This window comes from Pan troglodytes, chromosome 6, assembly GCF_028858775.2.
Source record: "Pan troglodytes isolate AG18354 chromosome 6, NHGRI_mPanTro3-v2.0_pri, whole genome shotgun sequence".
NCBI lineage: Eukaryota > Metazoa > Chordata > Mammalia > Primates > Hominidae > Pan > Pan troglodytes.
In genome coordinates, this window is record NC_072404.2 from 30,682,757 (window position 1) to 30,699,087 (window position 16,331).

The 16,331-nt window shown below is 40.2% G+C and overlaps 1 protein-coding gene across 17 annotated transcripts in view; it reads right to left on the reverse strand.

Moving 5' to 3' along the window:
- OSBPL3 (oxysterol binding protein like 3) overlaps positions 1-16,331 on the reverse strand; it is a 181,641-nt gene that overhangs the window by 53,537 nt on the left and 111,773 nt on the right. For 9 of the 17 annotated variants that reach the window (XR_010158819.1, XR_010158816.1, XR_010158817.1 and 6 more), the window contains exons 6-9: positions 12,584-12,751; positions 11,856-11,979; positions 10,009-10,112; positions 8,132-8,288 (exon numbers count right to left, since the gene is read on the reverse strand). Coding sequence is in view for 12 of the 17 variants with exons in the window: in XM_001160009.7 (XP_001160009.4) it covers positions 8,132-8,288; positions 10,009-10,112; positions 11,856-11,979; positions 12,584-12,751 (553 nt within the window). In the remaining 5 variants the exon portion in view is untranslated. Of the gene's footprint in view, positions 1-8,131; positions 8,289-9,712; positions 9,806-10,008; positions 10,113-11,855; positions 11,980-12,583; positions 12,752-16,331 lie in introns of all 17 variants that reach the window. The other 8 variants (XR_010158818.1, XR_010158815.1, XM_001160055.7 and 5 more) reach the window with 1 other exon arrangement.

Here is a 16,331-nt window from a genome sequence, read left to right on the forward strand (position 1 = left end):
CTGAGGAACTGTTCCCAATTAAAGGAGGCAAAAGAGGAATGACAATGAAATTGACTCAAGGGGCAACATGGTACTGAAGGCATTATTGGGATAACTGACAGCATTTGAATGTGGGAGGTAGAATAGATAAAAGTTGTTTCAATGCTGTATTTCCTGAATTTGATTACTATACTGTGGTTATATAACAGAGTATTCCTATTTTATATACTGAAGTATAAAGCCATAAAGAGCAACACGAGGTATGAATCCTACTCTCAAATGGTTCCGAAAAGTGAAAGCATGTGTGTGTAGAGAGTGATAAAATAAATGTGGCAAATATTTAAAACGAAGTATTTGGGTAAAGGGTATACAGAAGTTCTCTGTATAATTCTTGCAACTTTTCTGTAAGTTTGTAATTGTTTCAAAACAAAGTCTTACTGTCTACCTTCTTGCTTGTTAGCCCTTCCAGCTGCAGGACCCAGAATCCCCCAGCTCTAACCCTGGCATTCAGCTACTCTGTTCCCTAGTGAGCACTCAGGTACAATGAGGGCTTAGCCACTATGGCCTCCAATGCCTGAACTGAAGTTTTAAAAAACATTAACACATACAGCACACACACACACACAAATCATTATTCATTAGGTTTTGATCACATCATGTACAAATTACTTCCTAGGGATGAGGAAGCTGTTATCTAAATTACTGATCGTGGCTATCACATTTGAATATTATCTTTCCAATCTCCTTTATAATATTTTGTTTTAGAAGAGCAGGAAGACTGAAGAGACTCAGACACATGTCTTCTCAAATGACCTAGCACATTACTGAATTCCACAGGGCTGCATTTTTAGAGGTATTGTTATTCAAGAGTGGCCTATTTAGTAACACAGAAACTAAATAGGCATTATTGACTTACTTCATTTAATAGCAAGGAGGACAACTAAACCTCTCTATATGTTGTTGCTGAACTTGTCTGAGGTTGTGGCATTTAGTGATGGACCTGAAACATCTTAACAAAGTCACAACAATTTGTACACACACACACACACACACACACACACACACAAACACACACAAACACACACAATGGTGCTGCCTCTGCCAACAGAAGATGGGGGTCAAATGGAACTAAAATTTTCTAACGACGCCTATGAAACACACTTAGCTCCTTGCTTTAAACAATTTAATCGAGCAAAATAATGGGCAGGACAACAGAGTAATCAACAGCTGGGGCTCCACCATCAGCCCTGGATTCTTCCCTACTCCATCACCTATTAACTCCATGACCTTGGATGAGTAAATGATGTGCCTGAACCCCGGTTTCCACATTTGTAAATGGGGATAATAATAACTTTTACTTTAAATGGTTGTCATGAGGATTGAATGAGAGAGAGAATGCAGGTAAAGCACATAACACAATGCGTGGTATGTAATAAATAACAAATGTTACTGCAATAATCATAGTGATACTGATGAAGGAGACACATGAGGATGAAAGTGATGGTGACTGCAGTCTCTTGAAATGTTGGCAGCAGCTCTAGATGATGCTTTACTCTTTTGCCAGGACAATGCTTGTAAATAACTGCACACAGGGTAGAAATTCTAGGAATGAGGGGTTGGCCAGAATCTATGGAGCTGTAGGAGAACAGCCTTGGGAGGAGAGCAGCAAGCCACACAGTTACGGACTGCATCCTATGTCCTATTAGATAGGCACTATGCCCCTCCCCTGCCTGCCACACACACAGGATGCCTATGGCCATCTTAGTGGGTCCCCTGGGGAGCTACCTCTCACTGTCCTGTTTATTGCTCCAAATAAAATAAATGTGGCACTCAGCTAGCTGCCACTTTTCCAAATCAATTCCTCTGGCTTCCAGATGACCTACAGAAAAACAAGGCTTTCCACCAAATGAGAAGAGTCCTACATAAATTTTAAAAACTGGCAGAATATACAATATTTGGTTCAAAATGTACAGCTGACAAGATTGCAGTAGGTGTAAGATAAGCAGAAAGAAACTCATATAGTCATTATATTTTATTGTAAGGAATAAAACGCTTCCTAAATCATCTGAAAAAAGGGCTTGGAAGACTAGATCCCTGTGTACTAAATTTCTTAAATGACTATCAGGGCCCACTCAGGACATTAAAATAGTCATTCACAGCCACCTAATGATCTGCCACACACAGGGCAATGATCAGAGGTTGCTCATGAGAGACCACATTTATATTAATTGTTTAAGACACAGGATCCCAAAAGTCAGGAACACTCTCTGTGATAGGAGTGCTTTCTTACTTATTTCTAACATGAATCTAAGCTTACTAGAGACAAATAAACAGCTTTAAAAAATAGAAGATTCAAATGAGTGCATCACATCTATGGTTACCTGACAATAAATAAAGCCACACAGAAAATCTTAGATGCTCAGAGATTACCAAAGCCACCCACCCCACAACACGACCAACTCTTCACATCTCCAGCTTCCCCGCCAAATGGTCTGTTGGCCCACGCTTGTCAGAGCACTTGCTATCTCCTAAAATGGTACATTCTGCTCTGGGACTTAGAAAGTCCTTCCTGCTGCTAAGACATTTGCCTCAGTGTCTCTTCACTGTCAAAGAGGAGGTATTTCCTCTTTCATTGGGTGTTCAAATATCGGAAGGCAACTGTGGCATCTGCGATGATTCATCTCTTTCCCAAACTGTCATTGGCCATTCTCAGATACCCTTCCTGGACTACGAGAGGCAGGCACAGGTTGAGTTTTTGACTGTAAGAAGTCATAAGTTGCATCTACAGAATGGAACATCATAAGCGTCGTACAAGTGACTCTTGGTGGTCACTACCTTTCTGTTTCTAAGGCTTCCATGCTGTTCTTTTATTGAGTTAGTACAGTGAGATTATAATAGATGGAATGTTTGGATAGTGAGAGTCAATACTCTCACTATCAATGTATCTCAATTTATCTGAGCTCTACTTCTTAACATGCTCCTTCTTTAGCAGTTTCTCAGCATCAGGAAAGAATAAGATCTTGGAGAAAGTAGTTATGAATGCCATGGGCACCGCTCTAGAAAGCAATGTGGTACAGGAGAAAGAAATTCTCTAATAAGGCCAGCCTGAAGTTAAATTCTACCTCTAACACTTAGTTGCAGCTGCCATTTATATTTTGGACAATTATATTCAGGATTTGTCCAAAATACGTTTCTACATCTGTACATGTAGATGATGGGCACATCTGAGGAGCGCTTTAAGCAATGAGAAAACCTACTATCACAGAGCACCTAACAAACAGTGAGACTCATTTTTCCCCCTTTTTAATTGGAAACCAAATTTTAGGTGAATTTTCTTTAAAATGTTAACATTCCTAATATATCTGGGACACTCTGATCTTCTGTAATCTGCAGCAGTTTCAAACCTCACAGGATGCCCATGATTTTAAAATTCTTTTTAACCCATATTCCATCCAAATTGATTTAGATACATTAGGTAACTTTACTAAATGGTCCTACTTATGAATCTAATTGCTCAGCACATTTATGCTGAATTCTAATTTATGAACAATAAATGACTTGGCTTTTTGTTGAGTCATATATCTCTTTTAGCTTTTTAATCTATGAAAGAGGTATCATTGTAACACACTTGGCTTTTTATTCAATGCTTCCATAAGCTGAAAATGGTTCAGAAAATGACCACTCAATACTTACTACTCAACATAGGGAAAGAATCCAGAAAGAAAAGAATAGGTAAATACAGTTTTGATTTTGTTCTATGTAGCTTTCACATTTGTGAGTGAGGATTTCCTTCACTTGTAGGAAAAGTGTCCCTAAAACATCATTTGCTTCCCTTCCAAGTCAAAGAACACAGATATCTGCTTCCATTCAGAACACCTGACCCTACCCCTGTCTTGTTCCTTGCTTTGCCATCCTAAATCTCCTCACCAAGTTTGGTCATTTCTGTTTCTGCTAACAGAACACACTCTCAGAAAACCTTCTTGTAACAATAAGCAATAGTATGGACTCTTTCTATTCAGTGTAAAATAATCAAAGAAAATAACTACAGAATTTGGGAACCAAAAGAGTCAGGACAACTACTATACGACATTTAACAGGCTATCAAGGGCCAAAGAGGTTAATAAATGAAGTCAAATTTCCACAGCTAGTCAGTAACAGAGGTGGCCTACTTAGCCAGTATAGAGGGAGCTCCAAAAAGGCTTATTATTTACAATGTTTTTTAAAATATATTTCTCAGAAACTTAAATTCCAGGATGTTAATAGCTGTTAGGAATAGGGGGGAAGATTCCCAAATAATATTGAAAGTCACTGAGTTAAACAAAGCCAACAGATTTTTGTGTTTTTTTTGCTGCAGGACTTCTCAGGGCCTTTACTATTTACTGTTCTTATGTAAATCCAAAGGAGACCATAGTCAGCAGTGTTTTCCAAACATTTTTAATCATGAAGTTTTTGTTTCATTTTTAGAAGTACTTTATGGGTAAAGTGTTCCATAAAACATATTTTGGGAAATGTAAAAGCTAATATATGCAACAAAAATTACTTAAGACGTTTAGGTTTCAATACATTTCATTCTCTGCTTATATGTGTGTGAACATCCACACAAAGCCAGAAACATAAGCCAACAACTGGTTCAACAATATGCCATAAAAATCAAACTCACAGTCTATAATATAGAATAAGGACTTTTAAAACTAGCATGGGTGTATTTTGGTTCCCTACCATTTGATCTACAAAACCAGGAGAATTCAGATGCATTTAACAAGGTGAAGGTCGCAGAGACTATGTTACATCACTGGAATTCTTGCCTTTAGTTCAGCTGCTTTGGAATTGTAGTCAACAGAATAGTGACGCAGTCGAGAAAGTACAATAGATACTGTCAGTAACAAAACGAGGTTTACACAGGAAGAAAGGTCAAGATGCTTCGAGTTTGAATGCATGGAAGTGAGAAGGCATGCAAGGTCACAGGACTTAGTACAAACCTGAGAGCTGTCTTTATTCTCTGAGGCCCCCAAATTACAATCTGTGCAAGAGACTCCCTGAACCAGGAAAAGGAAGATCTTTCCCTCTCTGCAAGTGTACTGTAAAACCACAGGAATGAAACACCTTGTTAGGCTCCCTGTGGAATTTGTTGTCTGTAAGCCCACAGGGCTCAGGCGACTGTTGAATAAGTGCATTGGACCTTTCTCCAGGACAAACCTTGGCCCAGTCTAGGTATGTGGCAGCTCTGCAGCCAGCAGGTTTTCACAAAGTGGGAAAGACAGAACTGCTGGCTGGGGCGCATTACAGACTTTCAACAAGGTGGAGACCTCTGCAGGAGGACTGGATCAATGGATCCACTCAATATGGCAACCTTTGTCCTGCTGAGGAGGCAGCTTCTTCAATGGAGGTGAAACTCAGGACATTTCCTCTGTGTAGGGAGGCATTATCTTCTCATTGTTTAAAAGTTCGTATTATTGAAAAGTAACAATGTTTTATAGGAATTTCCTCCCACAAAACTTAAGATGCCCTAGTTGCAACTGATTATTTTAATTCTTCAAATTCTTTGAAGATCCTTTAAGGGTGGGCCAGGTAACTCTTGCCATTTCACGGATGAACTGCACAACAAAACACTGATAACAGTCTAATGGTAATTAGGACAAGCATTCCAGGTAGCAATCTGTATAAAGGATGAAATGGTTTCCTTATAACCCACCTCATATCCAACATGTTTTAAATTTGGAGGGTAAGGGAAGAGAGAGCTGAAGGAATCAGTAATGTACGAAACAAAAATACGAAGTAGGAAAGGAAGGCAATAGAGGGAATATCTTCTCTCTTCCCATATTACACACTGCCCTCCCACTGAAAAATTTTAAATCCATTTTCTCTTTAAGAAATAATATATGAAAATTGAAAAAAAAAGTTAAGCAGAAAGATAAATAAGCACTTATAACTCCAGCCTCCATCACTTAAATGTTTGTATATATCCTTCCAGACTTTTTAGTATACCTATATATGCCCGAAATAGGATCATACCTATATATTGTTTTGTAATCTTACATTTTTACTTTACATTTTATGCTGAGGACATTTTTCTACAACTATAAAAAATAACGCTGGCCACTCCATCTGTAAGAGCAGAGAAATACCAGGTAAGGATTATGGACTCTGGGGTCAAACAGGTGAGAATTCAAGTCTCATGCTGGCTGCTTTGTAATTATGTGACCCTCAGGAAGCTGTTATTTTATCTAAGTCTCAAGTTTCTTATTTATGCAATAGAGATCATAATGATACCTACTTCACAGGCTGCAGCTAGAATTAAAATAATGCATGTAAAGTAATTAGCAAATACCTGACGTGACAGTTATGTGCTCGATGTTAAGTAGCTCTCATTATTATTATTAGTGAGTATTCTATTATATTACGTTTTTGAAAAAATTCAATCCCCTATTGTTTGGCATTTAGATTATTTCTATTTTTTTAACCTTTTATTTTGAAATCATTATTGACTTACAGGTAATTGCAAAATAGTAAAGTCCCACATACCCTATACCCAGTTTCTCCCAGTAGTTACATCTTACACATCTATGGTACAATATAAAAACGTGGGAGTTGACATTAGTATAATCTACAGATTTTATTCAGATTTCACCAGATTTACATTCACTGATCTGTTTATATGTGTGTGGGTATAAGTAAATGCAATTTTATCACATGTCCACACTCCTGTAACCAGCACCACAATCAGGATACAGAATTTTTCATCACTACAAGATCCCTTGTGCTACCCCTTTATAATCACACTCCCCTTTACTTCCTCCATCTCCATAATTATATCATTTCAAAACATTTATGTAAGTGGAACCCTACAGATATGGTTTGGCTGTGTCCCCACCCAAATCTTATCTTGAATTGTAGCTCCCATAATTCCCATGTGTTATGGGAGGGACTCAGTGAAGGATAATTGAATCATGGGGGTGGCTTCCCAAATACTGTTCTTGTGGTAGTAAATAAGTCTCACGAGATCTGATGGTTTTATAAGGGGTTTCCCTTTTCACTTAGCTTTAATTCTCTCTTGCCTGCCACCATGTAAGACATGGTTTTTGTCATCTGCCATGATTGTGAGGCCTCCCCAGCCACATGGAACTGTGAGTCCATTAAACCTCTTTTTCTTTATAAATTACCCAGTTTCGGGTATGTCTTTATCAGCAGCATGAAAATGGAGTAATACACCTATACTATGTAATGTTTTGAGACTGGTTATTTTCTCTCAGCATAACGTCCCTGACATCCATCCAAGTTGCTACGTATATCAATAGTTTGTTCCTTGGTATTGCTGAGTAGTATTCCATTGTATGGATGTACCACAGTTTGTTTAACCATTCATCTGTTGAAAACCACTTGAGTTTGTTTCCAGTCTTTGGCCAATACAAATAAACTTGCTTTGAACATGGGTATAGATTGGTGTGTGGACATAAATTTTCATTTATCTGGAACAAATGCTCAGAAATGAGTGTTGGGTTGCATGGTAAATGCATGTTTAGTTTTATACAACACTGCCAAACTGTTTTCCAGAGTGGCTACACCATTTTACATAGCTACAAGCAATGTATGATAGATTAAATTTATACGCATTTTCACCAGCATTTGATACTATATTTCCTTTTAACTTTGGCTCTTCTAATAGGTGTGTAGTGATATCTCATCATGGCTTTAATCTGCATTTTCCTAATGGCTAATGATGTTGAATACCTATTTCTAATTTTTGACGTGACAATGCAAAATGGATACTTTGTTTGGGTAAATTCTAAGTTAATTCCTACAATGAATTCTTCAAAGTGGAATTGCTAGATAGGCAGATTTTTAAAATAGTGAGAAAATAATATCATATTGCCCTCCAGAAAATTACCAATTTACACTCCCATCAGCATCACATGAATTGCTCAGCTTTTAAAGTACTAACTCTCTCTCATTGTCTCCCCCACAAAGTTAAAAAGAAAGTTCTTGCCAATACATTCTCCACTACTAGGGAAATAAAATAAAGATTAGGTTTCCCTAAATCTTAATAGAGCAGAAAATGAACCAACTAAGATACTCTCTCTAAGGACATCTCACATTCAGACATGCACTTAACATTTTCATCAAACACCATTAGGAAGAAAGAAAACTCATTTACCTTTATGGGCAATATGACACAGATCTTCTTGCATTTTAGAAAACTCTGATGAGGTTTCAGAGCCATCAGAATAATTTTTCTCTTCTCCAAAATCTAGTGTTGACAAATTAGGATTGGAGGAGTGTAGTCTTACTGGGCCAGAAAAAGGTTTCGGGACCTGAAGTAACACCAAAGGGAGATATTTCTTTTCAGATGCAGATTGCTTAGAATATTTACCTGATTCTAAGATTGAAACATAGTAATACAAATACAAAACATTTTATAGGTAGGTCTTTTTTTTTTTTTTGGGATGGAGTCTCGCTCTGCCACCCAGGCTGGAGTGCAGTGGCACAATCTCCGCTCACTGCAAGCTCCACCTCCCGAGTTCACAGCATTCTCCTGCCTCAGCCTCCCAAGTAGCTGGGACTACAGGCGCCCGCCACCACGCCCGGCTAATTTTTTGTATTTTTAGTAGAGATGGGGTTTCACCGTGTTAGCCAGGATGGTCTCGATCTCCTGACCTTGTGTTCTGCCCACCTCAGCCTCCCAAAGTGCTGGGATTACAGGCGTGAGCCACCGTGCCCAGCCTAGGTAGGTCTTTCTACTGAGTGATAACTTATTTTAAAAAATGAGAACTCAAGACAACACTTTCCACAGAAACTTGCTTCTTGTGAGCTAAAAATGGGTGAGAAATCACATATTCTTTTGGAAATGATAGAAGCATTAAAGCTATAGATTGAAAATGACAGCTAAAGCTGCCAGGCTTTCTCATTTATACTCAATTCCTTCCTCCTGGCAATAATCATCCATGTATCCAGGCGGTTAGTAATGGATAGGTTTAAAATGCTTTTCTTTGCACCTAGGGCTTCTACAAAACAAATGACCTTCATTTGTACATGGAACATTCTTTACTTCCACAGTGCTTATCTTCAGTCCATAAACTACTTTGAACCAAAGAGTGTACACGAGTGTATCAGGTGACCTAACCAAAAGCTTGAGATTTATGTTGATTCTAAAAATGTTGCAATTAATATCCAACAGTTAAGCTGCAAATCTTGGCCTGTGGCTTAGCTGCGCATTGGGAAAGCTCCTAGCATGACACAGTGAATCCTGGATGAGGGATTGGGAGTTTGGAGATAAGAGGCCAAGGAGAATCTACACCATGTCCTGTGCCCAGAGAATCAGGCCTGTGGGCTTAGAGGGATGACAAATCCATGGAGCATCAGCAGAAGACACAGGTCACAGCACACAGCAACTGCAGCCACAAAACAAGGCACAAACACAAGCAGGGAAGAGCACAGGCAGGCTCAACAGTGAAGGTGGGGAAACCAAAAGCCCTAGAAATGGCAGCAGTCCCTGCGACCTCACACCCTTTTTCCCTTAGAAAATATTCTCTCCCTTGCCCATGATCCATTATGTGCTTATCCTAGCACCCAGATAATCTAAGTGATTCAATTCATCTCGCTGCAGAGGACACTGGAAAGAACAACTACAGAATATTCACTCATCTATTCTCCTAGCTGAGTCAAGGCAGCTGCTGGCACATGGCATGCAGAGCAGGGCCAATGAAGAAACCAGTCTGTCAGGGGAAGCAATGGTTACCTGCAGTGTTCCTTTAGCATCTTTGCCAATAGCTCTGGACCGCCACCTCCTGTGCGATCTTTTTTCCTTTTTGGGACTTTCAAAAGATCCACCCTTTGTTTCAAAACAGGAAAGAGAGTACAGACAGTAAAGTCCACCAAACCGACAAGGATAAATGCATAGCAAGGTGACCACCTCCATCCCCTTGACTTTGGCTGAAGCAACTGACCACAGCATCCCACTGTTAGTGAAAGGCTGGGAGGAGAAAGGAAAGCAGAAGAGGGCCAGAATGTCAACACAAGAGGAGTCGGGCTCACCTGGATGGCGTTGATAGCTGGTGCCGAGTATGTCCGATGCAGGACGTCCATGCTTTGCAGGAGCTGGCTCATTTCTACCAGGTAGGCATGACAGTGCGCCAGGTCTGTGGGGGAAAAGAGGACAGTGCTCACAATGCTCCACTAGCAAGAGGGATCACTGTGCTGTCCCCATGCCAGCTACTTTTCCTTATTTATCTGTAGTTGATTTTTTTTTTCATCTGTAAGCGTTGGAAATTTTACTTCCTTTTTTACAGGAAAGGCTGTAGACTCTAGTGGTTAAGGGCATGAATCTTGAGAACCAGGCTGCTTCAGTTTGAATCCACTTAATGAACTGTAACTACTGAGAAAATTGCAAAACCGCATGCCTCAGCTTCCTCATCAGAAAGATGGGGATAATTATACATCTACATGACAAGAGAGTTGTGAGAATTAAATGAGTTGATATTGCACAGTTCTTAGAAGAGTGTTTGGCACAGAGTAAGAACTAAATAAATCAACCATCATCATCATCATCATCATCATCATCAACTTAAATCCTGTAGTAATATGCTGACACCATCCACTTGTCAGGACCCAATGCACATTAATAAAACTAAAATGAAAGTTGTACTGGTCTCTAAGGAAAACTTTGTCAATCATGGACCTGCCTGAGGACCATAATAAGCCTCTTGCACATGGACCTGAGAGGACATAAGAGGACTCTCCAACCAGATCCCAGTCGCTAACTCAAAAGATAGTCCATATTTGCTGTTCGCTGAATGCTGATGGATGTTTCTGCTGAAGAATACAGGCCCAAATGCCTTAGGCTAGAGGCTCTCACACTTTGATATCATCAGAACCACCTGGAGACCTTGTTAAACCACAGCTCATTGGGCTCCACCCCTAGTTTTTTAGTCCATACATCTGGGTTGAGCCTGACAATGTGCATTGCTGATAAGTTCCCGGGTGGACGCTGCTGCTCCAGAGACAAGGCTTCAGGGACTGCTTTGACAAGCTGTCACTCGGTAAAGCTCATGAGTGATATTTATTAGAGGGGCAAAGCCTACATGGTCCCAAGGGTGATACTACCTGTATTCAACAAGAGATAATGCAATTTTCAAGGCTGCCACCTGGTATCTTTCTCTAATAGTGGTTCTCAATCATGGCTACAGTTTTAAATCACTTGGAGAAATCTTTTAAATTATATATGCCTAAGTCCCACCCCCAGACAATTCAATCAGAGCACTCCCAATCCCGCTGTGGATCTTTTCAGTTTTTAGTTCCCTCAGTCTTAGCTAATTAAGGTTGAGAATGCTGAGCTTCCTTATGGCAGGCGCCTTATCAAAATCACTTGGGGAACTTTGGAAAATTAGTGGTATCAGGGCCCTACCTCAGACCAATTTAAAGAGATTACTTGAGACAGAGGACTGGGAATGGGTATTACTGCATTTTAAAAGCCCTCTGGGTGATTCTAATGTGCAGTCAGGGTACAGAACACCTACATCGTGAAGATCTCCATCTGATCACTCCCTCACCTCTAGCACAATGATTCTCAATCTTTCTTGGATGTGTGTCAGACTCTGCCCTTGGAGACTGACTTATAGGCCCATGTGGAAATCAGGCATCAGTATCAGGCATCAATACTGAAGGAACAGAAGAAGAAACCTGTCTGCATGTACCCAGGTGAAGATGCAAAGATCTGCAAGGAGAGTGTCTTTTGTTGATGATGGGTGCAACCTTTACAAGCAAAATATGGAAGGGAATGAGGACAAGCAAAGGGGAAGGACACAAATGCACCTGAAGTGTAAACATCAAACCAGTATCATCTAATAGCCACAACAGAAAGCAGATGTTTCAAGTCACTCTACCTTTGGAGCATTTTTCCATGTCCTCTGAAGACTGTAACCATAATGGAACTCGTGTCTCACCACCGCAAGAAAACGATACATTGCTTCCAGTTTGAAATAAATTCTGCTTTGATATACTGCTACGCTGTTCCACAGATGACAAAAGCACATTGTAAATGGAAACAGAGCCCATCGGGGACATGTTAAGACAAAGGATAACAGAGTGGGCTAGTCACTAATGGACACCATCTGCCTATAATGAGGAAGAAGCTTCTAGCAAAGTACTAAGACCTCTGGCTATCACCCCGGCTTGGCCATACCGTGCTATGATACGACATGCCTTGAATGGTGGACCTTATTTTCTTCTTTTATCAAATATTAATAACATCAAAATAATAATATAAATATTTGGAAATATTTTGCAATCCTGCATAGCTATATGCATACCTACTGTAGTTTACAACCACAAAAGGAAACCAAACTCAAACCAGTCAGGAGAAAGCTAGTTCATTCAGAGACGCTAAATTCCTCCTTATTCTTCAGTCACTGTCCGCCCCCACCCCAACTAATAGATGCTTGTCTGGTCTTGGTTCTGACTCAGTGGGCAAACAGACTAATTAAATACCAGCCCAAGCCTACCCTGCTTGTCCCCGAAAACCTTTCCTTCTTCGGACTCAGCTCCCAAGACAGGACTCCATGAAACAAAGCCACCCCGTTCTCAGATTCATTATTGGCAAAACACTCATTACCTTCCTACTTGAAATGGAGTCAAACACCCCAGATGAAGAGTCTGTGATGGTGGACCCTGAGAAAAAGTGGTTAACTTCATGTGGAAACATGGCAATTTCATTCTGACGATACATTCTGTGGTGGCGAAGTTTTGATACCCACTCATCAAAGACTTCTTCTGACTTGACCTATAATAGATTTGATTGAAAAAAGGAAACAAGAGAATCATTCACTGGAAGGAACAATTAGTCATCAAATTGAGGCCACTCTCAAAATCCTCTTTTTCAGTTGGCACGTAATTTCAACAGCCAGGCGCAGTGGCTGATGCCTGTAATTCCAGCAATTTAGAAGGCCACGGAGGGAGGACCACTTGAGCCCAGGAGTTCGAGACCACCCTGGACAACCTGGTGAAACCCTGTCTCTACAAAAAATACCAAAAAAATTAGCCAGACATGGTGGCACACGCCCGTGATCTGAGCTACTCAGGAGGCTGAGGTGGGAGGATCACTTGGGCCTGGGAGGTTGAGGCTGCAGTGAACCGAGATTGAGCCACTGCACTCCAGCCTGGGTGGCAGAGGGAGACTCTGTCTCAAAAAAAATACTAAATAAGAAAGAAAAGAAAAGGAATGGAGAAATAGCCTCTCATTGACTGTTTACATTGATGTGGTCTATGGGAACAAGTTTGAGAAAGAAATGCAGAGTAAAAATGATCTTTATAAAGTATGTATTTTGGCTTTCTATGAGTAAGTCCAACTGTTATTTATTTATTTGAGATGGAGTCTTGCCTTGTTGCCCAGGCTGCAGTGCAATGGCCCAATCTTGGCTCACTGCAACCTCCACCTCCCAGGTTCAAGCAATCTCTTACCTCAACCTCCCGAGTAGCTGGGATTACAGGTGTGTGCCATCATGCCCAGCTAATTTTTTGTATCTTTAGTAGAGGCGGGGTTTCGCCATGTTGGCCAGGCTGGTCTCGAACTCCTGACCTGGTGATCTGCCCACCTCGGCCTCCCAAAGTGCTGGGATTACAGGTGTGAGCCACCATACCTGGCCTGTTATGCTATTTTTAAGAAAACAGAACAGTGCCAATTATATTAAGCAACAAATAAATTGAAATTTATATTTATCTGTCTCAAAGCATTTCCAAGTTCTCTAATCCCAGCTTCTCTATCCCTACTGAAAATATTAGCACCATTTTTCTTTTTAAACTCTTTTATAATTCAGACTTTTCAGATCAATCTTTTCTGAACTGGAATGAATTAGTAAATTCTTCCTAAAATATTTAAACTTGTTCATCTCTCCAACAAAGAATACATTGCTGAGGAGTATATGTGGTATGGTTTGGCTGTGTCCCATGTCCCACCCAAATCTCATCTTGAATTCCCACATTTTGTGGGAGGGACCTGGTCAGTGAGAGGTAACTGGATCATGGGGGCAAGTCATTCCCATGGTGTTCTCGTGGTGGTGAGTGGGTCTCGCAAGATCTGGTGGTATTATAAAGTGGTGTTTCCCTGCACAAACTCTTTCTCTTTGCCTGCCACCATCCACGGAAGATGTGACTTGCCCCTATTTGCCTTCTGCCATGACTGTGAGACCTCCCCAGACATGTGGAACTGTAAGTCTATTAAACCTCTTTCTTTTGTAAATTGCCCAGTCTCGGGTATGTCTTTATCAGCAGTGTGAAAACGAACTAATACAATATGTTAATGAATGTGAAAGTTATTTAAAAGAACATTTCTCCCACTCTCAGAAATAAAGCACTATACAGCAATAGTATTATTTTTCTAACTTTTATTACTATCACACTCACAAACCTTTAGCCATCTCTCCATAAATGAACAATTATCCATTTCTAATTTCCATGAAGAATACTGTAACTAGCAGTTTTTATTTAAAGATACTTCAAATGTTTATACAAATATGTGATATATATAAAAAGACTATAACAAGCACCTATATACCATAGATATTTCTTAAAAGTCAATTTTGGCTGGGCACAGTGGCTCATGCCTGTAATCCCAGCACTTCGGGAGGCTGAGGAGGGTGGATCATGAGGTCAGGAGATCGAGACTGTCCTGGCCAACATGGTGAAACCCTGTCTCTACTAAAAATACAAAAATTAGCCGGGTGTGGTGGTGTGCGCTTGTAGTCTCAGCTACTTAGGAGTCTGAGGCAGGAGAATCGCTTGAACCTGGGAGGGGGAGGTTGCAATAAGCCGAGATCACACCACTGCACTCCAGCCTGGGTGATGGAGCAAGACTCCGTCTCAAAAAAAAGAAAAAAAACAAAGTCAGTGTGTGTGTGTGTGTGTGCGCATGTGTGATGGTGTATTGATATTTTCAAGGTAAAAAAATGATAGATAAATGATAGATACCCACATATTAGGACACCGAGCTTTATGAAGCTGTAATTTAAGATAATCCAAAAGGATGCATAGTAGGTTAACTTCCAAGATGAAAAGTTCAGGTCAATCTGTGAAAATCTTTACTAATGCCAGAGATGAGAGCTAGGATATGCAAATAAATGCCAGCAATATCACTCACTGAGGAACTGTTAGGTTGGCTCTGGTGCTGATTATTAGAAGTACCTATAAGACTGGAAGCACCTGCAGGGGCTTTTTAATGTGTCATTTACAGGAAGAAGCAATATAAACAGACTCACACCTATTTGTCTCCCCTAAATTGTGTTCTTGAAATGTATTTCATTTCCCAGATGTGGTTAAGAGGAATTTTACAGGAATCTTGTGTTATCCTTTGCTCTGATCTCTTCTCAGAGGCCGTTATAAGTCAGTGCCCAAGCACTCATCTGGACTCACTTTTCTATGAGTTAAACAAGGTAGAAGAATAAGAGCACTTTATTAAATAACTGTCCAGGGTCCTGTTCCAGTCTCTCAAGCAGTTCTAGGGCCGTGGGTGAGCAGCCTCTTAATCTCTCTGCTACCCAGGATCCCTTATCTATAAAATAAATGGGACCAAACAGCCCACAATTAAAAACTGCCTGACTGAGTCTAATAACTAGAACGCTCAGATAACTACACTTACCTACACTAAGAGTCATAGCTGATGTTCAAAAGAATGAACAAGAAACCAAACAGAACTTAAAGCAAATCACACAGAGAAATATTAAACTGCGTTTATCACAATATTAGCATTCAATATATTTTCAGGTATTCTAATTCTTTCGAAATTATGAATTCATAATTACTTTTATTTTGTTAACCAGAATAGTGGGTAAATAAGAACCTATTAATTCCTGACCATGTCAAAATACAGAACTAAGATTCATTGGAAGTACCTGAAGAAATAACCTAAACTATTCTAGTGGAGACTGATCAATGAAACAGAAAAAAGGATAGTATTCTTTCTTAAATTTCTTTTTTATCTTAAGATATAGGCTTTTCCCTCCCATACTTCACACCAGTCATTTGCAGCCAGGGGTGATTTTATCCTCTAGGGAACACCTGGCAATGTCTGGAGACATTTTTGTTGTCATAACTGGAGAAGGATGCTACTGGCATCTAGAGAGAGGGCAGGGGGCAGGGACACTGCTCAATATCCTGCTGTACAAAGTCGGCCTCCCACACCAAAACATCCAGCTCACAATGTCAATGGTGCTGAGGCTGAGAAACCCTGCTTTACACAATTAGCTACACCCAGAGATACAGTTAGGCTAGGAAATAGTGAAGATTTGACTGTCTTGCCCATTCAACAAACCACAGGTATGTGGCCCACACGGCTCAATCACCACACACATGCCATAGAGAGGACAGGG